This window comes from Girardinichthys multiradiatus, chromosome 24 (assembly GCF_021462225.1).
Source record: "Girardinichthys multiradiatus isolate DD_20200921_A chromosome 24, DD_fGirMul_XY1, whole genome shotgun sequence".
In the NCBI taxonomy this organism is placed as follows: Eukaryota; Metazoa; Chordata; class Actinopteri; order Cyprinodontiformes; family Goodeidae; genus Girardinichthys; species Girardinichthys multiradiatus.
In genome coordinates, this window is record NC_061816.1 from 20,121,624 (window position 1) to 20,148,629 (window position 27,006).

General features: G+C 41.3%; 1 protein-coding gene across 3 annotated transcripts; it reads right to left on the reverse strand.

Moving 5' to 3' along the window:
- Positions 1-2,839: 2,839 nt before the first annotated feature.
- LOC124861797 (SLAIN motif-containing protein 1-like) lies at positions 2,840-26,387 on the reverse strand. Of its 3 annotated transcripts, none has more exons than XM_047355745.1 (10): positions 25,809-26,387; positions 18,861-18,997; positions 13,649-13,774; positions 12,946-13,065; positions 10,176-10,325; positions 9,098-9,463; positions 8,950-8,961; positions 7,702-7,851; positions 7,321-7,621; positions 2,840-3,863 (listed from the first exon to the last, which is right to left on the reverse strand). In XM_047355745.1, the coding sequence occupies exons 1-10, from the start codon at positions 26,171-26,173 to the stop codon at positions 3,788-3,790; spliced, it is 1,803 nt and encodes a 600-aa protein (XP_047211701.1). In that variant the 5' UTR covers positions 26,174-26,387; the 3' UTR covers positions 2,840-3,787. The 3 variants fall into 3 exon arrangements, with proteins under 3 accessions (XP_047211701.1, XP_047211700.1, XP_047211702.1); XM_047355744.1 differs by having other exon boundaries at positions 12,946-13,068; positions 25,809-26,386; XM_047355746.1 differs by lacking the exon at positions 8,950-8,961 and having other exon boundaries at positions 12,946-13,068; positions 25,809-26,385.
- Positions 26,388-27,006: the final 619 nt, after the last annotated feature.

A 27,006-nucleotide genomic window follows, 5' to 3' on the forward strand; every position in this document is an offset into this window, starting at 1 on the left:
CCTCTTGCCCTCCTGAAATGTGCCTGGAGTTGAGTGGCATTCATCATCCGGTTCTGCAGGGCACTGGTTACAATGAAGTGGCCATCAGTGAGGGATGTGGCCAAAGGATGTCCACTTCTATGCCTTTCTGTATCTCTCTTGCAACCTGCTGATGACACTCTGTGACTCTCTAAGCTCAGTGGCCAGTTCCATCTGAGAACATCCTTTTTAAAGCCTCGCAATGGTGAGGTACTGTTGATCATTAGGTGTCGTCTTGGTCTCATGTCAAAATGTGAGCATTAGGAGGACTGTTTAAATACCAATTCTGATTGAAGGAGGAAATGTAATGGTCTATTCATTTTCCCGTAAAGATCCTTGTTAGAGAACAGCAACTTGTGCAAAAAGTCCGGAAAACTGAACAGTTGGACATGTGCATTCAAACGTTTAGAGGTCACATTAAGTTCAACTGCAAAGGTTGCCACTGCAAAGGACTGCCACTTTAGGTTAGGCTGAAATATCACCCGAAAGCTGAATATCCCTACCTTTTTCTGAGTAGTGTACATGTCACATGGAAGCTTGTTACAGTTTTGTGTTCAGCATTCCGTCTCTACTCCAACCATGAAAGTCCCACGCACAATTTAAGGTATTACTTTTAGTCTACTTGAAGTCATCGAAACACCACACAGCTTCAATGGGAGGAGTAGCTGGCACTCCAGCCCACTTGGTGGCAGTGTTCCACTCACCAATAAGATGCTTTTCCCAAGTTGCTGTGGTCTGGACTCATAAATGCAACTAGACTCTTGCTGCCTGTCTTACCTTCTTATCACACCTTCACAGTTTAAAAATTACACTTTCTCTGCACACATGGGGCCCTCAGCCTAAAAGGACTGTTTAAATGCTATTTTTTTGGAATATGCATTAATTTAACCATTGCATAAGATGATACCTGTGAATTGTTTTTATTTATTATATTATATTTTGGATAACACCCCAAACATACAATTCTGTGCCTCATAATTTGTAGTTTTTGTGTTCTTTATAAAATAGCGGGTGCATTAATGACATAAATGGCATTAAACAATACTTAAAAACTAAACTTTTCCATATTAAACTTCAGATTTTCTAATATGACCCTCAAAAACACCCATGATCTTCCAAAAAAGGTCCAACATGCACGCCAAACAGATTAGACATGCAAGTGAAAAAGTATCAAATATTACTCTCCATATTATGGAGATCAGTATTACACACCTCTTTCTTGAAGCAAATCCCACCTATCGAGACATACTGAGTAAGAAGGTAACACTGCAATAAGCAAACTTCTGGTTTTATCTAAAAAATAAACACATCAGCTATAACAAGTCTTCCAGTTTTACATCATAATTCTTAAAGAACTCAAATGACCAAATTTTTACCTTTTCACTGGGTTCCCTTCGTGAGTATGGTTTGCACCAGCAAATTCTTCAAGTTCAACCCATCATATATTTATTCTGGATCAATAAAATGTTAATTAATTCAAACTTTTATCCATCAGAAGACCCTTTTTTATTTCACTTCCAAAGTGCCAGATGTTTTCACAATTTCTAATAAAAACACCTGGATCAACTGTTCTCCGGCCTTAAAGTGTTATTTGAAAATGTCATGTTTGGATTGATCCATTTCCTGTCTGAAATTTTATTTGAAGACTTGGTCTACCAGTCAGTAGTAGGAGGCCTTATGGAGTGATTACACCAACCTTACTTTGCTTTTTAAGTTAGAGCCAATGTGAACTGAAGTAGGACACTTAAACACGGTGGGAGCTACAATTCAGCCAAATGTATAGAATTACAAGGGATTACAGGACCACTGATCATCATAGTTGATAGTACTTCTAATGGCAGCTGCACAGTGAATTCCAAGGTGGATAGAAACCACATTTGTCCATATTGCACTAAATGCCTCCACCGCATTTGGTCTTTAAGTTGGTCCATTTATCGTCCCTGAAGTTTCACCTGACCTGGTCGTGATGACAGAGCAGCCTTTAAAAGTCCATTCTTCAGGAAGAGGAAAAAAGTGGCAGAGGGACTTGGTTTACCAGTCAGTAATAGAAATCTTTCAAATTATGACCAATGTGAACTGAGGTAATAGGAGATCACGGAGTATCTCTGATAGTCCTACAGCCATGAATAAAGCACAGTAGTGGGTCTGTCATGCTTTGGGGCTGTAAGTCTGCCATATTCATAAATGTATGAAAGAACTGCTCAACTACCTAAACCTTAAATGCACTATAACCTCTAACGGTAATTCTTTGTCCCACTGTAGCCCAATCTGCCAGTGGGAGTAACATAATTTGGGCCTCGACTGTCTGCCACAGGGACTGGACCACAGATCTTCACTGATGATGGAACTACTGATGGCAGCTGCACCATCAATTATAAGTGAATTAAAAAACAAAAAAAAGCTCATTTGCTCAATTTCCAATAAATGGCGTCACACTAACCTGAAGAAGCTTGTTGCTGTGGCAAGATAATGGTCTGAAACATACTGCTGGAGAATAAGGGTAAATTTTGGAATGGCCAATTTAGCGACAGATTTACTTTGATTTGATAAAAAAACAAAAAACAGTTATAATGTATATAGAACGTTTTAAGTGGTGGAACAGAAACTGTTCAATTATTCCACCCTAACCAGGTACAACTGACAGCCTGTCAATTTTTGGTGACCAGTTCTTGTTGGAGTACATGACACAAACTGTGCTTTTAACAAGAGATTTTAAGAATCTCTCGACTAGGTGACGAATGATGCGTCTCCAAAACTTGATCATGAATTCTCATTACAAAAAAATGACTAGTTATTTAATATATGAAAAATACATTAGACATTTGCCAAATATATTAAGTTTATTAAGTTTTAGCAAAATGCTTGCAGTTCACAGTAACAAAAAGTGAACTTTGTGAAAGATGTGCCCTTTTAACATTGATTAAAAAACATGAGTTAAACATAAACTGAAAGTGATACGTGAAAAAAAAAAAAAAGTGTACAAATGTTAGATCTTATAAAAAAAACAAATCTTTGATCGCTGTGTTTTTAATTTAAGTCTTGAGTGCAAACATTAGTAGACAAAAACATTGGTGAAATTTCTGCAAAGTGCAACAACAGTTTCTCTTGGAGTGTTAGTATGCACAAAGGTTGGTTACACCACGGTGGGACACTTTTGCAAGCACATCCTGATATTTCCATTTTGCTCAAATTACAGTTTAATATTACATTAATCAATAAACAAATATATACACAATTAGTTAAATGTGTACACAAATACATAATACTCTAAAAATTGGACCAAATGTGCCCAAAACAACAAGGGATTTATTTCACTTAGCAGCATCACTGGAAACCGTTGCCACGGCAACTGCCAAGGATTAGTCAAATCCGTTTATTTAAAATAAATATTAGAAAAACAATTGAGGTTTATTTAGTACAAACTGGCAGCCCTCTTTGCTTGTTAGTATTAACATTAACCAACAGCCAGCAGTTTATTGCACAAATAGCAACAGGGAACGGCTCGCTTTTGGCACAGAACCACCAAACTCACCGTCGGATGTCGCACAAGGATCCAGAAAAATTACCCGTCTTATCCGAAGAAATTCTGCATAGAATCTGGGAGGTTGTTCACGTGAAGACAGCATCTGACTGTTCTATGCAGGATCTCAGATTTGATGTCCTCTCTGCCACTTTTTGGTCTCAACAATAGAACTTTTAGAAGGGGAACTAGATGTTGAGGTGCATCCGTGTCGCCCCAGCCAGCAGGGTTTTAATGCACGTCTGAATATCAGTAGCAGCCGTCTCTCCAGGTGCTGTCGCGAAGGGCACTGAAGGTGGACAAGCTCTTTGGTGGTGTCAATAAACTAAAAAGCAAAAATGTAGACAATATCAAACCAAATAAGCATATTTGACAAACTGGAAAACTGAAAAAATTATGGCATGCAATCATATCATATAATTGGGAGATTCTTCAACTAAAACCTTTACAGTGCAAATAAATATAAATCTAATATTTTAGATTTGCAAAACAAATTTATTTTTCATAAGATGTGATGTGAAGTTTAATTGCTTCAGAAGCATAAATGCTAACGAAAAATTGTTCTGTTCGCTATAGCACTATTATTTTAGAGAAAAGAAAAACAGAGTTACAGCTCTGGAGGCAAAGATGCTGATAAAATCATTAGATGCAACCCTGTTACAGAAGACAAACATGACAACACATAAAAAAACAGAATCTCAATTTATAGTTCCTAATTCAAAGCTATGGATTGTATTGAAATAATGTTTTCTTTTCCTTTTGTATTGGGAACCAGTTGTTTAAACACGTAGCAACTGTTGTTCTTTATTAGCTTTTAAAGCTAATAATACCAGACTGGTATACATAAAACAATAACTCAGAGACAGAGTGGTTTGGCTATTAATTCCTGACAATCAGAAGGTGCCCGGATCTAGTACCTTTAATCAAAATGACCAACTTTCTTAATAATTGCCTTTACACTTAATAGTTATGCATAGCTAGACCTATTGTTGCACAGCGGGGGTGATTAAGGCAAGCTTAGTGTCTTTTAGGACTCCCTGAAACCAAGTCTTGGTGGTCTTTGGGATATGCTTGGGATAAGCCACAACGGCCTTATAGAATCCATCTTGTGCTCCAAACGCTTCTGGTTTTCAGTGCCAGAGAAAGCAAAGCAGTGCCAGAGCATCACTGGGCCACCGCCATGCTTCACTGCAGGCATGGATGTTTCTTTTTTTTTTTTCTTTCCCCCAGAGGGTTTGCTTAACTTTTCCTCTTCCAGACAAAGCGTCGATCCATAGGTCCAGAAAGTTAAAGTTTTGATACATCGCTCCGCAGAACAGAATCCCAAAACCTCTTTGGTGCAGATCTTTTGAAGATAGAATAGGATTTTTGACCACCTGTCCCCTCAGGGATCTGGTGGCAGATATTGATAGCTTTCCCTATCTGCCACATCCAGGTTCCTTTAAACTGGGGACTTTTGCCATCAGCTGTATGTCTACAAACATTCAAGGTCGTTGCAGTCTTTTTGAATCCTCTTCCTCGTTTGTGAAAGCAGTGATTTTGGACCATTAGTCATATTTCTGAACTACATAAGCCCTTGAGACTGGTTACATCAGGTGCAACTGAGACTCCTTCTGTGTCTTATAAAAAATTAAATAAAAAAATCTATTACAGGGGGTTGAATACTTTTGAAACTGCAGTAGTCAGTAAAGTAGGACTTGGTGTCAATACTTTTCCAAATTCTTCTTGTGCAAACTGGCTATTGTAAACACCTGAACTATTTTGATTTTTTTATGTAATTTGCAGGGGGGTTTGTATAGTTTTCTAACAATGCTTCCTTATCTAACCGTATATACAAAGGAAGCCTGTTTTTTCCTTTAAATGGTGCCATGTTTTGTAAGGTAAGTGCATTTGTGGGTTGAGCAGCAAAGATGATTAGGGTTGCTCCTATGTAAACCTTGCCAAATCCTCTCTGCCAAAGCCAAACAACATTTGGTGGAGGCAGTGTGATGGTGTGGGACGGCCTCTTCTCTCACTGGAAGAACCACATTTTTTGGACTTTGTCAGAAAAGATGGCTTACAAATGGAATGCAATCCCACTGCAGTTCGTGACCGTGCTGGTGACCAGCTTGAGGAGGTGGTGACTGGCTGTTGTGGTTGTGCATGGTTGTCCCACACACTACTGAGGCCTGTTTGCCCAAAGAGTAAATTGTTAAATTGCCAACATGCTTTGTTTCTTCAAACTCCAATCGTGTAATCCAATAAACGGCACAAAACAAGAGTCAATAGTGGAATAAGCTGTTTAACATTGGCAGAGAGGATTTGGCAAGTGTATCATTGGTGAAACCCACTTCATCAAATCTGTTGTTTAAACCACAAATGCATTTTTCTTACAAATTTAGCACCATTTAAAGAGAAATAAAATGTATTTTCTGTGATGGAATATTTGTTGCCAAGAAGCATTGTAACTATGGGTACACCAATTTCAGTTTTCTGTCTGATCACTGATTACAGATCTTTAAAAAGCCTGACCTGCCGAGTCCGATTTTGGCTGATACCGATTTTATTTAATAACTGACACCGTCAGGTTACATTCCACCTTCAAAGTACCAATCTTATTTTACTGAAAAACATCAAACAATACCCATGAAACAATTCAAACTTGTTTTAACTGCACATGAGGTAGTGCTCTTATACACTACCAGTCAAAAATTTTAGATACCCTTTCTCAGTTAATGGGTCTCTTTATTTTCATGACTATTTACATTGTAGATTCCCACCAAAGGCAACACCACACACTTAGAATTATATAGCAAACAAAACGCGTGAAATAACTAAACCTTTTTATATTTTAGATAATTCAAAATAGCCACCCTTTGGTCCGATTACTACTTTGCTCTCTTGGCATTCTCTCCATTAACCTCAGGAGCTGGTCACCTGAAACGGTTTTCCAACGAGTCTTGAAAGAACTTCCCAGAGGTTCCTAGAGACGGCCAGAGGTTAATGTTTCAGTCATCACAGCAAAGGGCGGCTACTTTAAGGACTCTAAAATATAAAACATATTTAAAGTTCTTCTGCAGTTTTTTGTTTGCCACATAATTCCATATGTGTTCATTCACAGTTTTGATACCTTCAGTAAGAATCTACATACAACGTAAAAATCCATGAAAATAAAGAAAACCAGAAAATAAGAAATTCTTCCTAAAACCTTTCGATCGGTAGTGTATATAAATGACATTTTTAGAGCATTGCGGTTCCTGTAGCCTTTCAATTTTCACGTTTTAAAAAGAAACAAAACTTGCACAAAACTAGATACGATTAGTTTCAAATGCAAGTATCGGCCAATCATGATCTCACAATATTAAGGAGATCGAGGGGGCCAATCGATCGGCCAGCTGATCAGTCGGTGCACCCCTAATTGTAACAACAGAGAAAAACACCCACATTTTAATAAATGGTGTGATATCTGGAGCGTTAAAGAACCCTGAAGAAAAATGGTGACAATTTACCTCATGCAGAAATGTTGACTCTACATAGGACAAATGGCATTCTGGATTTCTGTGATTTACTTTTCAATTTCTCGTTTTTTCAATATTAGTTTTACCAGTCAATTGTAGAAATGTCATTTTAGATCATGTTTATTTTGTTAAGAAGGTAATTTTGACTAAATGGAAAGATAATATTCACATCCTAACAATATTAAGTACAATTATATGTTAAAATTAGCATCCATGAGTTTGCTTTCATTTTGTGAATTTTTTTAAAGTTTTGGCTCCTTAAAAAGGGTCTAAAGCTACCATTACCTTCGCGATGAGACAGCCAACTTGCTACGTGGGCTGGAGCTTGTGGGGCCCATGAAGGAGGCTGGGCGTGGCAGGCTGCTGCGGAGAATGGTGGCGGTGGGGGCGGACCCTCCGCCTGCAGGTTTGCTGAGAAGGGGGATCCCACTGTTATTCCCACTGCTGTTCAGAGACGTGAGGCTGGTGGAGGTCGAGCCCTTGATTGTGGGGCTGACATAGGCGGTGGCTTTCAGCGGCTGCCGTGACAGCGAGGCGAAGTTCCCTAGGCTTTGGACCCGGTTCTGAAGCTGGCCTGGAGAGGGAACTGAGGTGGAAGAGGCAACATAAACTGACCTGCTTTCCACGTCACAGGATAACATAAATACCATAGCGCTGGAGTCTTACTGGAGGACTGAAGGCGAGCCAAACTGCTGGAAGAATCAAAGCTCTGGCTGTTACGAAGAAAAGAAGCAGAAGTACTGGAAGTGGTAAGAATGGGCACACTGGGCATGCTGGGAGCTCTGACAAGGTTAGGCATGCTCCTCCGCAGCTTATCTAATAAAGACAAACAGAAGTACCCATTTAGAAAGGTGCTCTAGACCAGATTTACATCTATAAATAAACTACTACGTGCCCTCAAACACAAAAGGGTTCAAGGATGGAAAACAAAGCCAAACATCAAGCTGTTGATCATCTTTATCTCTTAAGACTGCAGATGCAGCAGGCTGAGATTCCGTTCCCTACTGGCAGCCCCTCAGTTGCACTTAAAGACCCAACTCTAATCCAACCGTACCCTCCGAGCGGAAACACACGGCGGTCTGAGAGCTTAAAGAGTCGCTTTAAAAGAGGCTTAGACAAGTTTTAATGAGCAGCCAGGGTCAGTCCCGGATATCAAGTAGATGGGAACGCCTCAGGCGGAGAAAGGACAAGAAATCAGATCACATCTATAAGGACTTACAATACAGAGTTCCATGCTTTTTCTATACATCATAATAAAGTTCTCCATGAATTTACTGCTGGTGATTCTGTCAAGAGAGGGAGGGACGGTAAGGAAGAAAGGAAAGAAGGGGGCATGCAAGGAAAGAAGAAGTGAAGGAAATAGAGTAGAGAAGGCAGAAAAGGACAGAGGGATGTAAGAAAGAAGGAGTGAAAGACAGGAAGAAATCAAGAAAAGGGAGCAAGGACAGAAAGAAGGATGGAAAGAATAAAACAACCAGGTAAGGATGGCAAGGAAGGTAGGAAAACAGAAAGAACGTTGGAAGCACAGATAGAGGGAAGGAAAAAGAAAGAATGAAAGGAAAGAAAGAAAGAAAGAAAGAATGAAGAGGAAAGAATGAAGGAATGAAAGGAAGAAAGCAAGCAAGGAAGGAAGTGAAAGAAAAGGATGCAAGGATGGATAGAACAAAGGACAAGACTGTAAAGAAGGAAGGAAGGACAAAGGATGGGAGGAATGGAAGGCCAAAGAGAAGCAAGAAAAGAATAACACACACAGGAAAGGAAGGAAGGAGAAAAAGAAGATTGGATGGAAAAAAAAATCAAAAGAAAGAAAATCAACAAACATACATGTATTTTTCCACATTTATCCAGACCTGGAAAAACTGAAACCAAACTGAAGGCTCTGGGAAGCCCAGGTATAAAACAGTGTCGACTTACTGTCATTTTCAACTGGATGCCGAGATGAAACAATACAAAATTACATACAACACATTAAACAGGAACAGAAGAAGATGGTTCAGATTAGTAATCTTCAAGCTTTGAGGGTGTAAAGAAAGTGCTAAAGGTGCTGTTTGGGTTTCCTCACCTGATCCTGGGCTGAACCCCAGCTGATCGCCGCCACAGAGGCTGCCCAGTCCCAGCAGTTGCGTTGGCGGCTGAGCTTGGAAGGCGAAGCCAGCGGAGGGGTATGGCGGCGTGGAGGGGGTGGAAGGAGGGGTGCACAGGGAGCTGGTGCTTCTTCGCCAGTCGCGGACGCTGGAGAAGGTGTGGGAGTGCGGTAGGCGGGTGAGGCGTGGCTGCGGCGGCGGCAGGAGACCGTAGTCTTCGTCGTCCTCCTCGTCTTCCTCCTCCAGGCCGGGGCCGGCGCAGAGATGGCTGAGCTGGAAGGTGAAGCTCTGGCTGCGGCGGTTGGCCAGTACAGATGATGTGCTGGCGTAGTCCTGCCTTAGACCTGCGGGGGCGAGATGTAAAGAGCACCAAGCAAAAAAAAAAAAAAAAACAAAACTCAAAAACAAAAAAGTAACCTCAAAAACACACAAAGTTATCACCTCCTGGGGTTAATAAAGCTGAAGTAGCGATGGGCTCTGAGATCTGGATGTTAATTTATTAGAGGGGGACAAGAGACAGAGGATCAGCAGAGATAATGGAAGGAACCAAGAAAAAAAAAACTGACTAAAAGCACAGATTACCATTTAACACAACAGTCTGTTCCTGTCCTGGTCTTTGGTTTGCTGCCCCTCCTACAACCCCATACAAATAAAGAATGCTAAAATGAGAAGCTCTATTGGGGATGATTTGTTCTGAATTTTTCTAGCCAACTCCCCGCCCCTAGATTGTAACAGAATTATATTAAAAGCATCCATCTCCGAATACGTCAACTACACCTTAAACACCAATCGTAGTTGAGGTCGAGACTCAGGTCAGACCAGTCATGTTCTTCCTCACCAAACTTGCTCATGTTTATGGACCTTGCTTTTTGCACTGCTGCACAGTCATGTTGGAACAGGAAGCCCAAGCCCCTCCCTCACAACTCATAGCGTCTCTGGTTGAGGCCCAAGTCCTTGTTCGCCTTTTTGTAAATTGGTGTTTATAGACACGCAGGGAAGGACCACCAAATATCCAATCATTAGTGCTGCAGAAACTTTTAATCACGGTCCACTTACTTTCCTCCTGCAGCCGGGCCATGACCTGCACATCTGTGAGGTCTTGCAGTTTGTATCCAAGGCTGATGGAGTCGTCCTCAACCTCCGACATGCCCAGGTCACTGTCCACAGACGATTGTGGGCTGAGGGTGAAGCGGCGGAGGCTGCGGCCTTTGAACAAAACCCAAAAGGGTCAACCACAGAACTGTCAAATTAGACACAAATAAACTCAGACTCATATTTGATTCAAACAGAAGGAAGTATTTCAACTGCTCACATTTAATTTGTTTGTAAGGTTGGGCGGGGGGGGCAAATCCACAAATGACTCCAACTCTACATGATGAGTTTAGTTTTCCTTAAATCTTCGTTAGCTGCATTTAGAAACAGCCTTGAACCAGAATTGCTATTAAAGAAAAGCCAACATTTAGCAGGAAAAAAACCCCCTAATCCTTGTAGAGAGAAGTAGGAACATGAAGTCTGCTTAAAACCTAAGAACGAGGACATCCTAGATCACCGCCTAAGCAGCCTCTTGAGGCCAGTGCTTTAAGATCATGGCAGTTTTCTTTCATTTGAGAAAAAAAAAACAAAAAAACTTTCATTGTTGGATTAATTTATAGATCGTTCATTTCCCCCTAGCATCAATGATACGGTGCCTTGCGAAAGTATTCGGCCCCCTTGAACTGGTCAACCTTTTGACACATTTCAGGCATCAAACATAAAGACATAAAATTCTAATTTTTTGTGAAGAATCAACAAGTGGGACACAATCATGAAGCGGAATGAAATTTATTGGATGTGTCAAACTTTTTTAACAAATAGAAAACTGAAAAGTGGGGCGTGTAATATTATTCGGCCCCTTTACTTTCAGTGCAGCAAACTGACTCCAGAAGTTCAGTGAGGATCTCTGAATGATCCAATGTTGTCCCAAATGACTGATGATGATAAATAGAATCCACCTGTGTGTAATCAAGTCTCTGTATAAATGCACCTGCACTGTGATAGTCTCAGGGTTCTGTTCAAAGCGCAGAGAGCATCATGAAGACCAAGGAACACACCAGGCAGGTCCGAGATACTGGATGATCACCCCATGATCACTCTGGATGAACTGCAGAGATCTACAGCTGAGGTGGGAGAGTCTGTCCATAGGACAACAATCAGTCGTACACTGCACAAATCTGGCCTTTATGGAAGAGTGGTAAGAAGAAAGCCATTTCTCAAAGATATCCATAAAAAGTCTTGTTTAAAGTTTGCCACAAGCCACCTGGGAGACACACCAAACATGTGGAAGAAGGTGCTCTGGTCAGATGAAACCAAAATCAAACTGTTTGGCCACAATAAAAAACGATATGTTTGGCGTAAAAGCAACACAGCTCATCACCCTGAACACACCATCCCCACTGTCAAACATGGTGGTGGCAGCATCATGGTTTGGGTCTGCTTTTCATCAGCAGGGACAGGGAAGATGGTCAAAATTGATGGGAAGATGGATGGGGCCAAATACAGAACCATTCTGGAAGAAAACCTGTTGGAGTCTGCAAGAGACCTGAGACTGGGACGGAGATTTATCTTCCAACAAGACAATGATCCAAAACATAAAGCCAAATCTACAATGGAATGGTTCACAAATAAACGTATCCAGGTGTTGGAATGGCCAAGTCAAAGTCCAGACCTGAATCCAATCGAGAATCTGTGGAAAGAGCTGAAGACTGCTGTTCACGAACGCTCTCCATCCAACCTCACTGAGCTCGAGCTGTTTTTCAGTTTTCTATTTGATAAAAGAATTTGACACATCCAATAAATTTCATTCCACTTCAGGATTGTGTCCCACATGTTGTTGATTCTTCACAAAAACATTTAATTTTATATCTTTATGTTTGAAGCCTGACATGTTGAAAAGTTCAAGGGGGCCGAATACTTTCGCAAGGCACTGTATATGGCTGCAGACTCCATACCAATCTAATGGGTGGACAAACACAAGATAAATGAAATAAATGAACAGCTTTTTGCTTTCCAGAACCGTCACTCCCTCTAGTTCTCACATGCACACAAGAAAAACTACTTGGAACTTTTTTTGGAATTTTGTCTGTGTCTACAGATTAGTGGTCACATTTCTAGACAACCCAGTCATTTGGCCAATCTCAAGAACAAATTCAATCATAAAATCAAGTTAAGACAGATCATTCATGCATTCATTTATGGATGAACAAATAGAGATTGATGGATAAACAAATGGATTGATAACTGGGAACGGATGGATAAATTGGCGAAAACAGCAAGATGCATGGATGGCTTGACAAAAAGCCGGATGGATGGACTAGAAGGATGATGGAAAAATGGATGGAGCTGATGGATGGATTGATTGATGGACAGAGACATGGAAGCCTTAAAAATGATCTCCATGATAAAAGATGACAAGCAGGGCCTGGAGTTTAGAATAAATCCAAAGTGTGTTTAAGTTACTATAGAACCAAGTAGACAGACGGAAAAACAGAGCAGGCCTGCTTGTTCAGCAGCCATGGAAAACCCCCTCCAGGGAGCGCTGGTGGCTGTTGGTTTCTGACGCCCGCAGGAGGTCACTCTGCTGTCGGCAGGATGACTTTTTCCTTCACCAAACCATCACTCCCTTCCTCTTCACCACCATTCATATAAAGCTGTATCTAACCAGCAACACCCACATAGATTATGACACTTCTGCGTCTTACATCAGAGGTAAAAAAGAGGTGCAAAAAGCTTTTGTGTGACCCAGCTTCCAGCACATTTATATTCGAGTTACAACAGGAGGGAGTCTTACTTCGGCTGGCAGGGTGAGGGAAGAATGTGGGAGTCCTCTCGGCTACAGGGGACAGCTCCTTCCCTATAGGGCTCAGAGTGCGGTGGAGGACAGGATGCAGAGGGGAGGAGAGGAATGGAGCTGCTGCAGGAAACAGGAAACAAACGATTTTTATCAAAGCAAAAGGAAAAATGATGTCGCAATACGGACGGACAGTGCAAATCTGCTGATTCCTCTTAAAATTTTCCACACTGTGTCACGCTACAACCTCAAACTTCAATGTCATTTACAGGGATTTAGTGTGATGAACGTAGTATCTGGTGCTGTATACCCAAGTGTGATGTGCATTGGTATTCAGCTCCATGTTTTTCTGCAATCATAGCTGTAAGTCTTTGAAAAAGGTGTGCCTTAACCAGCTTTGCACCTTAAAAAAGTGAATATTTCACCAATTCTTTGCCAAATATCTCAAGCTCAGTCAGACTGAAAGGAGAGGGTCATCATAAAGCTGTTTGTTCGCTAATGGTCGCCAAGGTAAGCTGATTTACTAACAAACGTCCTCTTTTGATAGCCTTCATATTCTGTTGCAGTGCATTTGAAAATCAGGCCGTCTTCCTTCCACTTCCCACAGTACTTTGTGTTGTTCTATCACATAAAATCCCAAATAAAATACATAAACCATAAAATCCATTGAAGTTGATGGTAAAGATGCAGGTGGTTTGGCTACCGTGTGGTTCTGCCGGCGGTGGGGTGGAGCAACGTCTGGCCGAGGGGGAAGACACTGCTGTGGCTCGGGTCAGAGGGGGCCCAGGGGAGGTGGTGGGGGTGGACAGGGAGCTACACCACCTGGAGACTGAGGGATGAAGGTAAACAAGCAAACATTAATAAGAGAGTGAATTTGATTGTCCAACATAGGAAAAAACAGTCACTGTCCAAATGCATCAACCCCACCCCCCTTACAGCCAGCATTTGAACCAGAGCTGCAGTTACCTCACCAGCAGTGTCAGTCACTCTCTGTTCTATTCAGCGGCTCAGCATTGAGGACAAAGCTGCATTCAGCACAGCCGTACCTGCCGCTGTCTGGCTCAGACAGACTCTAAAAACGAGGCGCCGCTGAAGTGACTCTTTTTATTTTGTTCTGCAGCGACACAGAGATGATTCCAGATAACGTGAAAAAGAAAAGGAAAAAAAAAAGTCCTTTCATGTAAACCGTTTCTATAGAAACGGAGAGCGAGGGAGAGATTACAGGCGGAGCTAGTGGGAGGGTTTCTCTGCAGCTTTAAGACATGCAAAGACGACTGATGCAACGAAGAGACGGCTGAAGCAACTTCACAGTCTGGGGTTGACCGCTCTGACCTGAAATCTGACAGAAGCAACCGCTGGAGGCCGGATTGGAATGGTGTACTCCATGAAGCACATTCTGATGCACCATTTGAAACCAGGCAACCAAAATTCATAGAAGCATAAATAAAAAAAATAAAAAAACCACAAAAAGCAAGGATATGTTTGATTTGTTCTTGGTCGTAACAATGAATCTTAGCAATAAATCTTATGCAGTTTATTTCCGTGTTAAATGGCAAAATTGTAAGGAAAGCAGCAGAGTTGTGTATGTGGGGTGTTCCTTTAACAACTCCTACAACAACATTTCTCCAACTTAAACTTTAAGTCAATCAGGTTCTCTAGAAACTTTAAAGTAGTCATCCACAACTTCCTGTTTCCCTCGGGTAGAAATAGAACACGACACAGAGGTCCAAATCTTCGAAAAGAAAAAGAGGAGAAAACATGGCCGTTCAGGAGGCAGGTGGGTTTGGATGCTCACCTAAACCTGGCCAGATCCACAGTCAGAGGAATAATAAAAACGCTGAAAAACAAGTGGAACGGTGACAAATGGAGTCTGACCCAAACCTTTTCTGTTCTACCATCACAAATGTAGAAGAGTGGAGTTTGGTTTGGTCAGATGAGACCAAGATTGAGCTCATTAGCAGCAAAACACTCATGGTGGGTTTGGTGTAAAACCAACAATAAGTATGTGGAAAAACACCTCATGCCCATTTTTAGGCATGGTGGAGGATCTGTGATGTTGTGGGCCTGTTTCTCACCCATATTGCCAGGGACTTCTGAAATATTAGGACATTTTAAAAGAAAAATCTGGTGCCGTCTACCAGAAAATGGATCGTTTATGGGTATTTCCACATGTTAATGACCAAAAACAGATGCTTAAAGCAGTTTAAGAACAACAGATTTGCTTGCAACTGATATGTTTTCACAAAATATATGTTTCCTGTTTTACTTCCTGAAATCTGTTTCCTTCTTCCTGTGCTTCTGTCAGTGGAGGCTTATGTAAACAGATGCTGCGTCAGGTTACCAGGGTCTGATCTGTTTAATGCTCCAACGTGTGGACAGATTAAAGGCGCTCAGCTCCCTGGTCCTGCAAGGTCTGGTCTCAGTGATGATCGTACTTTCAGATAGAAGCAGCGGCTTTCACTCTTAATAGATGTACAAACCTGCTTCAAGTTTCCTTTTATCAGAACCCTTTTCGCCAAATGCCTTATGATGAGTAATGTTTATTATTAAATATTTAATAAGCATCACTAAGTTTATTAATTCACTGGTTATTGTAGCATCTTCAGATACATCACACAGTGATGCACAGTTGCAAGTACAGACAATGAAAAAGAAAAAAAATCTAAAGCCTCCACACCAATGCAAGAATGGCTGCTAATAATGACACATATAAACCTGCCTGCTTGTTTTAAACCTGTAGTTCATAGTTAATGCCTGCTGAGAGAAGTTATTACTGTCTTTCAGCAGCACATGAAACGGAAGATCCTCTGCATAGAAACCGAAAGCAAATTTTTGCTTTCTAAGAATAGTGCCAAGCGGCAAAAGATACAAAGGCAATAGCAGAGGCCCAATGATCGAACCCTGAGGGACCCCATATGACAATGGAGGAGGCTTATGGCAAACTATGCACGTATTTATTCAAAATCCTTGACATTAGAGGTCATTTTTGTTTGCTAGTTCACTGCTTGCTACACTAGCTTTGCAACACCTCACAGGGTGTAACAAAAGCCATTAAATACACCAGAAATATGGGTTTAACAAACTCCCTTAGCGTTCAAGCAGTGTCACAACATGCGAGTGTTTTTCAGCCAATTTATTTTGCATAAAGTTAGGCCCAAACTCATCAAATCTACTTGACTCAGATAATTTTCTACTAATTGCCATTGTAATATATCAGAATAAATGGGTAATGGGGTTTTTGTTGTGATTAAAAAGAAATAGCTGGAAAATTGAAGTCCAACTTAAACTGCCCGTCTTAAAAAAAACAAACAAATCACGTTTATATTAATGTATATTGCAAACAATCCAAAGGAATTGGAAAACTGAACTGTTTTGTCAGCCACAATGTCCCTTTAAGTCAAGACGAATCCCTTAGCACCTCTTCCAGGAAAGGATTCAATAGAGAGACACTAAATGGATTGAGCTTTTATTTTTCTTGCAAATTACTTGGAGCCCATACAGCGGTTTGGAAATGGCCAGTAGCTGATTCATGAGACTTTTCCTGAGATCAGACAAACATAAATTCCAGACACACCAACAAACACTGAAGACAAGAAGCAATTGTTCCATTTTTATAAGAAACAAAAGTGAAATCCAGAATGACTGAACCAATTCTGTATCAATTTTGCCATACAAGTCAGAGTTCATGAAATGCAGACTAATAAGATCCCACTGCTTTTAGAAGAGAAAAAGACCCACAGCATCTGTGATGCTGTGGGCAAAGTGAGGTAATTTTCCACATATTAATCTTTTGCTTCATGCCAAACCCACTTTTTACACATCTTTACTCAAGGCACTAATACATGTTGAGGACACCATAAAAGGTAGAGTACAAAGAAAACAAAAGTGATCTGTCTGAGCAGGACAACAGAACAGCAATGGACATAGTCAACACTACAGGTCCTTCTCAAAATATTAGCATATTGTGATAAAGTTCATTATTTTCCATAATGTAATGATGAAAATTTAACATTCATATATTTTAGATTCATTGCACACTAACTGAAATATTTCAGGTCTTTTATTGTCTTAATACGGATGATTGTGGCATACAGCTCATAAAAACCCAAAATTCCTATCTCACAAAATTAGCATATCATTAAAAGGGTCTCTAAACGAGCTATGAACCTAATCATCTGAATCAACGAGTTAACTCTAAACACCTGCAAAAGATTCCTGAGGCCTTTAAAACTCCCAGCCTGGTTCATCACTCAAAACCCCAATCATGGGTAAGACTGCCGACCTGACTGCTGTCCAGAAGGCCACTATTGACACCCTCAAGCAAGAGGGTAAGACACAGAAAGAAATTTCTGAACGAATAGGCTGTTCCCAGAGTGCTGTATCAAGACACCTCAGTGGGAAGTTTGTGGGAAGGAAAAAGTGTGGCAGAAAACGCTGCACAACGAGAAGAGGTGACCGGACCCTGAGGAAGATTGTGGAGAAGGGCCGATTCCAGACCTTGGGGGACCTGCGGAAGCAGTGGACTGAGTCTGAAGTAGAAACATCCAGAGCCACCGTGCACAGGCGTGTGCAGGAAATGGGCTACAGGTGCCGCATTCCCCAGGTCAAGCCACTTTTGAACCAGAAACAGCGGCAGAAGCGCCTGACCTGGGCTAAAGAGAAGCAGCACTGGACTGTTGCTCAGTGGTCCAAAGTACTTTTTTCGAATGAAAGCAAATTCTGCATGTCATTCGGAAATCAAGGTGCCAGTGTCTGGAGGAAGACTGGGGAGTAGGAAATGCCAAAATGCCAGAAGTCCAGTGTCAAGTACCCACAGTCAGTGATGGTCTGGGGTGCCGTGTCAGCTGCTGGTGTTGGTCCACTGTGTTTTATCAAGGGCAGGGTCAATGCAGCTAGCTATCAGGAGATTTTGGAGCACTTCATGCTTCCATCTGCTGAAAAGCTTTATGGAGATGAAGATTTCATTTTTCAGCATGACCTGGCACCTGCTCACAGTGCCAAAACCACTGGTAAATGGTTTACTGACCATGGTATCACTGTGCTCAATTGGCCTGCCAACGCTCCTGACCTGAACCCCATAGAGAATCTGTGGGATATTGTGAAGAGAACATTGAGAGACTCAACACCCAACACTCTGGATGAGCTAAAGGCCGCTATCGAAGCATCCTGGGCCTCCATAAGACCTCAGCAGTGCCACAGCATGATTGCCTCCATGCCACGCCGCATTGAAGCAGTCATTTCTGCAAAAGGATTCCCGACCAAGTATTGAGTGCATAACTGTACATGATTATTTGAAGGTTGACGTTTCTTGTATTAAAAACATTTTTTTTTATTGGTCGGATGAAATATGCTAATTTTGTGAGATAGGAATTTTGGGTTTTCATGAGCTGTATGCCAAAATCATCCGTATTAAGACAATAAAAGACCTGAAATATTTCAGTTAGTGTGCAATGAATCTAAAATATATGAATGTAAAATTTTCATCATGACATTATGGAAAATAATGAACTTTATCACAATATGCTAATATTTTGAGAAGGACCTGTATTCTTCAAGCAGTTCTAATCATCAATCACCTAACAGCAGAATATCCACCAGCTCTGAAACAGCCTGGGCAAAAATTAGAATCTCCATATCAGCCATAAAAAAAAAAGCATTAAAGAAAACATTGTATCTCTAGTTAAGTCCTCTTAAAAGTTTCTCACTTTCTTACAACCTTTCCAAAACTTCCCTGATGTAAAGAAAGAAAAAACAGAGTGAACCTAAAGGTTTCCAGTCTTGTTTCTTAACAGACCAGGAGAAAGCCCAACGGTCAACACTTTTGCTAGCACATAAGAATCTCACCGGACATCTTTAGGTAATTTGATCCCCTACTTCGCTAACAGTGGAGGTCCGAATAAAAGTTCTGCTCGTACCTTGCTCTAGTCGCAGTGACAATGACCTCCTGGCGGCCTCCACGTCTGACTTGGGGCTGTCCAGATTCTGCCGGCACCACTGCAGCGGGCTCAGCGACTCGGTTGAGCTCTCCAATGCTTTCGATGCTGCATATAACCTGGAAGTAGACAGAAGGAGACATGTCTGTAGCATGTTGGGGACCATGGATAAGGTCATCCGCAGAGGCTTTTAAATGCAGTACCAAGATGTTTCTGCTTGGCTGGAGACGCAGTGGAACACTGCAGAACTAATTGCATCGTCTTAGTCTTTTAAACAGGGAAATTCGTTTTGAGAGGTTTTAATAAACACTGACTGTCAATCTCTTAAACAATGCAAGTATACATCAATGTTGGTCAATGTCTAATTGATGTCTTTACTCCGAAATAAAGTCAGACTTGTTCGAAGTGAATAGATAAAGTTCCGATGGTATTATGGGCTGCGAAGCAACAGTTGCTACCGTCCCGGTGCCTTTTTCTATGAATGTCTCATTTTACCAACACAAACCACCATGATGACTCCATGATACTCAAGGCTCTTTCAGGAAGTTGTTTTAAAACAAATTGGTATGTACTGTTTACCTTCAGTCAAATACAGGTCCTTCTCAAAATATTAGCATATTGTGATAAAGTTCATTATTTTCCATAATGTCATGATGAAAATTTAACATTCATATATTTTAGATTCATTGCACACTAACTGAAATATTTCAGGTCTTTTATTGTCTTAATACAGATGATTTTGTCATACAGCTCATGAAAACCCAAAATTCCTATCTCACAAAATTAGCATATCATTAAAAGGGTCTCTAAACGAGCTATGAACCTAATCATCTGAATCAACGAGTTAACTCTAAACACCTGCAAAAGATTCCTGAGGCCTTTAAAACTCCCAGCCTGGTTCATCACTCAAAACCCCAATCATGGGTAAGACTGCTGACCTGACTGCTGTCCAGAAGGCCACTATTGACACCCTCAAGCAAGAGGGTAAGACACAGAAAGAAATTTCTGAACGAATAGGCTGTTCCCAGAGTGCTGTATCAAGGCACCTCAGTGGGAAGTCTGTGGGAAGGAAAAAGTGTGGCAGAAAACGCTGCACAACGAGAAGAGGTGACCGGACCCTGAGGAAGATTGTGGAGAAGGGCCGATTCCCTACCTTGGGGGACCTGCGGAAGCAGTGGACTGAGTCTGGAGTAGAAACATCCAGAGCCACCGTGCACAGGCGTGTGCAGGAAATTGGCTACAGGTGCCGCATTCCCCAGACCTGGGCTACAGAGAAGCAGCACTGGACTGTTGCTCAGTGGTCCAAAGTACTTTTTTCAGATGAAAGCAAATTCTGCATGTCATTCAGAAATCAATGTGGCAGAGTCTGGAGGAAGACTGGGGAGAAGGAAATGCCAAAATGCCAGAAGTCCAGTGTCAAGTGCCCACAGTCAGTGATGGTCTCGGGTGCCGTGTCAGCTGCTGGTGTTGGTCCACTGTGTTTTATCAAGGGCAGGGTCAATGCAGCTAGCTATCAGGAGATTTTGGAGCACTTCATGCTTCCATCTGCTGAAAAGCTTTATGGAGATGAAGATTTCATTTTTCAGCACGACCTGGCACCTGCTCACAGTGCCAAAACCACTGGTAAATAGTTTACTGACCATGGTATCACTGTGCTCAATTGGTCTGCCAACTCTCCTGACCTGAACCCCATAGAGAATCTGTGGGATATTGTGAAGAGAACGTTGAGAGACTCAAGACCCAACACTCTGGATGAGCTAAAGGCCGCTATCGAAGCATCCTGGGCCTCCATAAGACCTCAGCAGTGCCACAGGCTGATTGCCTCCATGCCACGCCGCATTGAAGCAGTCATTTCTGCCAAAGGATTCCCGACCAAGTATTGAGTGCATAACTGTACATGATTATTTGAAGGTTGACGTTTTTTGTATTAAAAACACTTTTCTTTTATTGGTCGGATGAAATATGCTAATTTTGTGAGATAGGAATGTTGGGTTTTCATGAGCTGTATGTATGTATCATCCGTATTAAGACAATAAAAGACCTGAAATATTTCAGTTAGTGTGCAATGAATCTAAAATATATGAATGTTAAATTTTCATCATGACATTATGGAAAATAATGAACTTTATCACAATATGCTAATTTTTTGAGAAGGACCTGTATAAGGCCCAACAGGGAAATCCAGACAACTCCCTCTCTCCAGCTTGTTTAGCGGGATCTCAAGGTGTTCCCAGGCCAGGAGAGAGATGTAGTCGCTCCATCTAATTCTGGGTGTGCCTTTGTGGCTGGAAACCCTTCAGGGAGGAATCCTGGAGTGATTCTGATCACGTTTCTGGACCCCCTCAGCTGTCTTCTTTCAATGTGAAGCAGCAGTACTTCTACCTAGAGCTCCTCACCTCGTCTCCAAGGCAGAATACAGACATTTTGTATTCAGTATCTTGTTCTTGCAGTAAAAGTCTATCTCTGTTTACTTGTCTCAATCCCACTGTCACTCATGAACAAGACACGCCTCTGCTTGAGGAAGCGAATAACTGCCAAAATGGACGAAGCATCACGCCTTTTTTCAATTGAGAACCATCCTGTCAGACTTAGAGGAATTGACTCCAACCCCAACCAATGAACTACTTCACTGCATGCTGAAGGTCCTGGCTTGAGGACACCAACAGGAAAAGCCAAGATGAGACCCTCCAACCAAACACCCTCCTCTTCACAACTACACCTTGAGATCCTGTCCAAAAAGACCACAAAGCGAATCAGTGACTAGAGTCGTGCTTGCACTGGGAACAGTCTAAAACTAGTGAGGAACTAATTTTCCCTTGATTGACTCTGACCTGTGGTTGAAGGGTCAAAAATGGAAAAATCTGTATTTCTTTTGTCCCTTAAATGCATCAAAACTAAAAACACTGACTTTTCTCAGTCTGTAAAGTCATAACCAAATAGTATGTTGGGCTGTTTTGAGTTTAGTAAAAATCAGGTGGTTAGGAACACATGCTCAGATGCATACACAAGGATACTTCACCTCTATTAAGTAACCTGCAGAACATTTTTTCCTTTGTGATCAATTAGCATTAAAGTCCTTGGAAAGAAAAGTGGAATTCTGTTTCGGAAGCTAATAGCCTGATTGGTCCGTTTCTAATGAAAACCACCTTTTCACTTAATAAAGAATAGAAACATCCATGCCGGAGAAGCATCAGGAATAAATGTTTGTTTTTGGTTGGAAAACTTCCTATTAGACCATAATAAACTGGATGGTGAAGCTGAGCTTCTAATAAATCTCCGTAATCTAAGGAAACATGGCCTTTGGTTGGTTGTTTCTTCCGGTTCATGAAAGCAAATGTTGAAATTAAAATACAATTTGGAGAAGCTGCTGTTCAAACCTCTTCTTCCCCTTTCTGAATATTTCCTGTTGCATTATTCAACCCAAACTTTGTCACAGTTCAGTGCTTAAGTTGGGAACTCCTGCTTAATGGACACTAAAGAAAAACTGAAAGTGCAAAGCTGCTTTAATGTGTTCTTTTGTCCCAGAAGTAATCTGTCCTGCAAAATCATAAACCAGACTTCCTTTAACCTCTCAGTCACCAAGGATGGATCCCAGGGTTGCTAAACATAATTCATTAAGAAATTCCAAGAATTTTCCAGACTCAACTTTTCAGAGTTCTAAATCGTTCTACAATACTTTTATAATGTAAAATAACATAGTTCACCATTAATCAATCGCAGATATTTCTATAGGGGTATAGAACACAATGAATGAAAGTAAGGAGAAAATGAAAGGACACAAGTGAGGAGAGAAATGAAAGAAACAAAGAAGGAAGGAAAGGAAGGACACAAAGGGAGGAAAAAATGTATGACGGAAAGAGGAATAGAAGGAGTTACTGAAAGAAGGAAAGAAATGAAGGAAACCAGGAATGAAAAAAGGAAGGACACAGAAGGAAAACAAGAAGGACACAAAGTAAAGAAGGAAGGAAGGATCGACAGAAAGAAGGAAAGATGGAGCAACTCAACAAAGGACAGACAGGAGGAATGGAAGTAGGAAGAAAGGATGGAAGGCATGGAGGACAAGGAGGGGAAGAAGTAAGGGCTCAAGGCAGAAAAAAGGAAAGAAGGAAGGGCATGAAGAAGGAAGTGAAGAGGAACGAAAGAAAGGAGAAAGTAAACAAAGGTAGGAAACAAAGGACATAATGAAGGGAGGAACGAAGGACAAGGAAGCAAGAACAGAATGAAAAAAGACACATGGACAAAAGACCTAAGGACAAACAGAAGGACACTAAGAAGGAAAAATGGAAGGAAGGACACTACATTTAGAAATGGGATAAGAATTAAAGTCTGGAAATAAAAATATATTTCCATAATCTTACTGTCCATATTATCCAGACCTGCAAACAGCTTAAATCAAACTCCAGACTTTTCTAGATTGCTTAGAAACCCGGTTATCCTGACAGCCGCTGAAAGTCCCCCTCTGCAGGCAGCACAGCTCTAAATTAAAGATATAAACCTGCTGCTGACATCAGGTGAAGGGTCTGTCCTGAAGGCGACTAAGCGAGCAAAAACACACCTCAGTTTCTGTTTCTAGTCATGCGAAGAGAGGCTGCAACCTGCATCCTGCACATCCAGAACATGCACCGATGTCTTTGTTCAGCACACATCCAAACCGAGGAGGCTGGCTTAATCCGACTAATTAAGCATCATGAAGAATGAAAATTAAATATTGGATCATGCTTTATATGCCAGAATTATAACATTTTGCTGAATAGTCTGTTTAACTCAAAATGTCAACACTCCTCTCTATACTTGTAGTGCTTATAAAGCTGCAGAAGATGTGGACACCAAGACCACAGAGTCCATCACACCGACTAGAGGCCTTCTGCATACCCAGAGAGTGAAACATAAAAACATTCATCTCCAACTGTTATGGTTCTTTTTAACGTTTTTGTTTTGCAAAGTAGAAAATCTTTCTTTACAAAGGCAAAGTTTTTTTTCTATTATAACAAAAAAAAAATAATGATTTAACAAATTTGCAATTTTTTTTTAAACTGTGATAATATTTAAACATTTGTTATGAACACAATAATAATGATGCAAATGTTTCATATCATTAAATCCTTACTATTGGATAAGCCCATGTGGTGGCTCACTACCACAGTTTTACCTTCCACCTAACTTTCCACTGTTATATTTGAATACAGCACTCTGAATAGCCAGCTTCATTAGCATTGAGCGGTTTAGGCTTACCCTCCTTGTGAAGATCGTCAAGTAGACGAAACCTGTCACCTATTGTTAGCCTTACAGCATACAATTATGCTATGAGGCCACCGATAAGCAGTCTTCTCTGTGATTATGTAGGCCATTTCATAACATTTCTGGGTTAAAAATGCTTTTGCTATTGATCTTATGTAATATTCTAATTTTGTGAGAACCTGGATTTCCGGTTTTCATTAGCAAAGAGCCACGGTCTTTTCATATAATACATTTACTGTCTGCACCAAATAGAACCTCTCTGACAACATGGAGTAAGTTACATGGTTCCAAACAGTAACAAATCATGATTAATCACAATTTTTGGTTTAATTTTACCAGCCATACCCAGGCCTGGTTTCTGCCAGACCTACAAAGTTATGAATTGCATAAACAGAACCCCTCTACCAGTAAGTTGGCCAAAAGATCTCAGACGGCGACGTATCATGCTCCAATCTAAAGGAAAATCAAGAACAGATGAGAAAAAAGTAATTGACTTATACTGTATCACGGTTGTAAGCCACTTATAAGTCTTTGTGACACCAATCAACCGCAGTAGGAGCCATTATCCACATATGGAGAAATCATGATACAGTGGTGAACTCTCCCAGGAGTGGCTGAGCTAGCAAAATTACTCCAAGAGTACATCAACGACTCATCTAGGAAACCACAGAAGAACCCAGAACATCATCTAAAGCCCAGCAGACCTGACTTGGCTCAGTTAAGGTCACAGGCTGGTGAAAAATGACTTTCATGACTGAGTTCCAGTGTTGTAACCACAGCTGACTTTAAGGAACAAGAAGTGGCTTAATGTTTCACCATCAATTTGTGACTTTAAGTTGAAGTGAACTAAGGTTATGCAGCAAGATGATCCAAAGCAAATGACCAAATCCACAAGTGAATGGCTTAAAGGAAAGGTTTGGGAGTGGCCTAAGCAAAGTCTAGCCTTATTGTCTTATTGAGATGCTGTGGTGTGACCATAAACAGGCTCTTCATGCTCAAAAACCCTTTAGTGTGGCTGAACTGAAACAACTCTGCAAAGAGTGGGTCAAAATTCCCCCACAAAGATGGTACAAGACTAATCATCAGATAGCGCAAACACTTGATTAGCGCAACAGAGTCAGGTTGCTTGTGGGAACTTTTCCTCATGCTTTCCATTGATAGCAGACATCCAAACAAACAGCTTTAGATCATATTAGGTGGTCATATGTTTACTGTTATCTGTGGGAAAATAAAGCTAATTTGACCCGATCTAAAGTCACTGAAGACATTTTGATAAGCTTTGGTGGACGGAAATATGTATCAAAGGTCCACAACTTAATTGAGCAAATGCTCTTAGATGACATTTGAATTAATCGAGAATACCCTCCTTTGTAAATTGTGATCCTTCAGGCATTAACAATGTAGTATAAATAGTTTCCAGCACATTTCTGCCCCTTTGAGTAACTTTAGAGTTTAAAAACAGGGCTAATGCACAAACGCAGCCTGGTGATATTGGTCATAGGCCTTTCCTGTCCAGCTAGTTGCAGAATTCAACTTCCAAGATGTGTGGATTTGGGAAAACCAAACGTTGGAACACCTGAAAGGAAAGCCTCAGTGCAAACATTAGGGAGAAAGACCAGCATCTGCTGCAGGATTCATGACATGAGAAGCAACAAATGGTCACATTGTTGCAACAAAAGACCTGAGAGTTACCAGGTTTCATCTGATTCCTCTGAGCAGCTCAAAGATTCCAGATCCAGAAGCTCCAACTCATCCAGAACCGACGGTTCCGATGCCTCCCCCTCCTCTTCAACCTCCTCCCCCGCGTGCGGTTGGAAATACTCAAACGGTTCTTCAGGAGGAGAAAACGAGCCTAAAGACGCCTGGCAGAGAAGGGTGGGCAGGTGGTGGTACCCCCCGGACAAGCAGCCTCCGGCCCGGCTCCGCAGCTGCTCGTTTTGCCGCTCCAGCTTCCGCACCAGCTCCTGCAGCTTCTTCACCTCCAACTCGGCGTTCAGGCTGTTGCTATTGCAGTCCACATCCGTCATGACAGCGGGACCCAGCACGGCTGCCTCCATCGAACCCGAATCCAAAATCTCCCTTCCAGACCTGCAGGCTGGCTCAGGAACAGGTGCGGCGGTCAGTCTTCGCTTTACAGCTGATTTGTGTCCTGGTTAGCGACTGGAGACTAATCTGTCTAGTGCGCCTGTCTGGGAGATTTAAAGACTCCACCTCTCCACACAACACACCCACACATCTCAGCCTCCACTTCCCAGAACAAAGAAACAGATTACAGGTGGACGTTGTACCTGTCAGTCCGAACTGAGGGCTAAATACCAATATTAGTTTTTTTAAACGCTTAGAACAACCTTACCAAACTATTTCTACCTAAATATTCCCATATCCCACTCAATATGACCAGATAATCTCTTGTTAAACGGACTTACTTGTTAATAAGTTATTTAATTGATGACCTAATTGTTAAATCAGGATTGTGTGCTATTTTTAGGCGTCGCGCCTAGTGACATATATGGATCTTTGGCGACATCTGGTGCTAAAACGATGACATAGCGCCCTGACTCACGTTCCAACCTCAAGCTTCCATCTTTTTTCAGAACACAAAGTAGTGCAGAGTTATGAAGTGAAATCAAAATATTTGGTTTTAATTTTATTTTCAAATACAAATCTGAGAAGTGTGGCATGCACCTTTCAGTCTTGGTTTTCACCAATTTCCACAAATGTTGCTAGTTCTTTTCTGCTGTGAGCTCCAATTTTACAGTTTCGCTACAGATTCTCAAGTGGATTTAAGTCTGGACTTTGACTAGGCCATTCTAACACATGACTACCTTTCCATCGTAGCTCTGACTGTATGTTTAGGGTTGTTGTCCTGCTGGAAGGTGAACCTCCACCA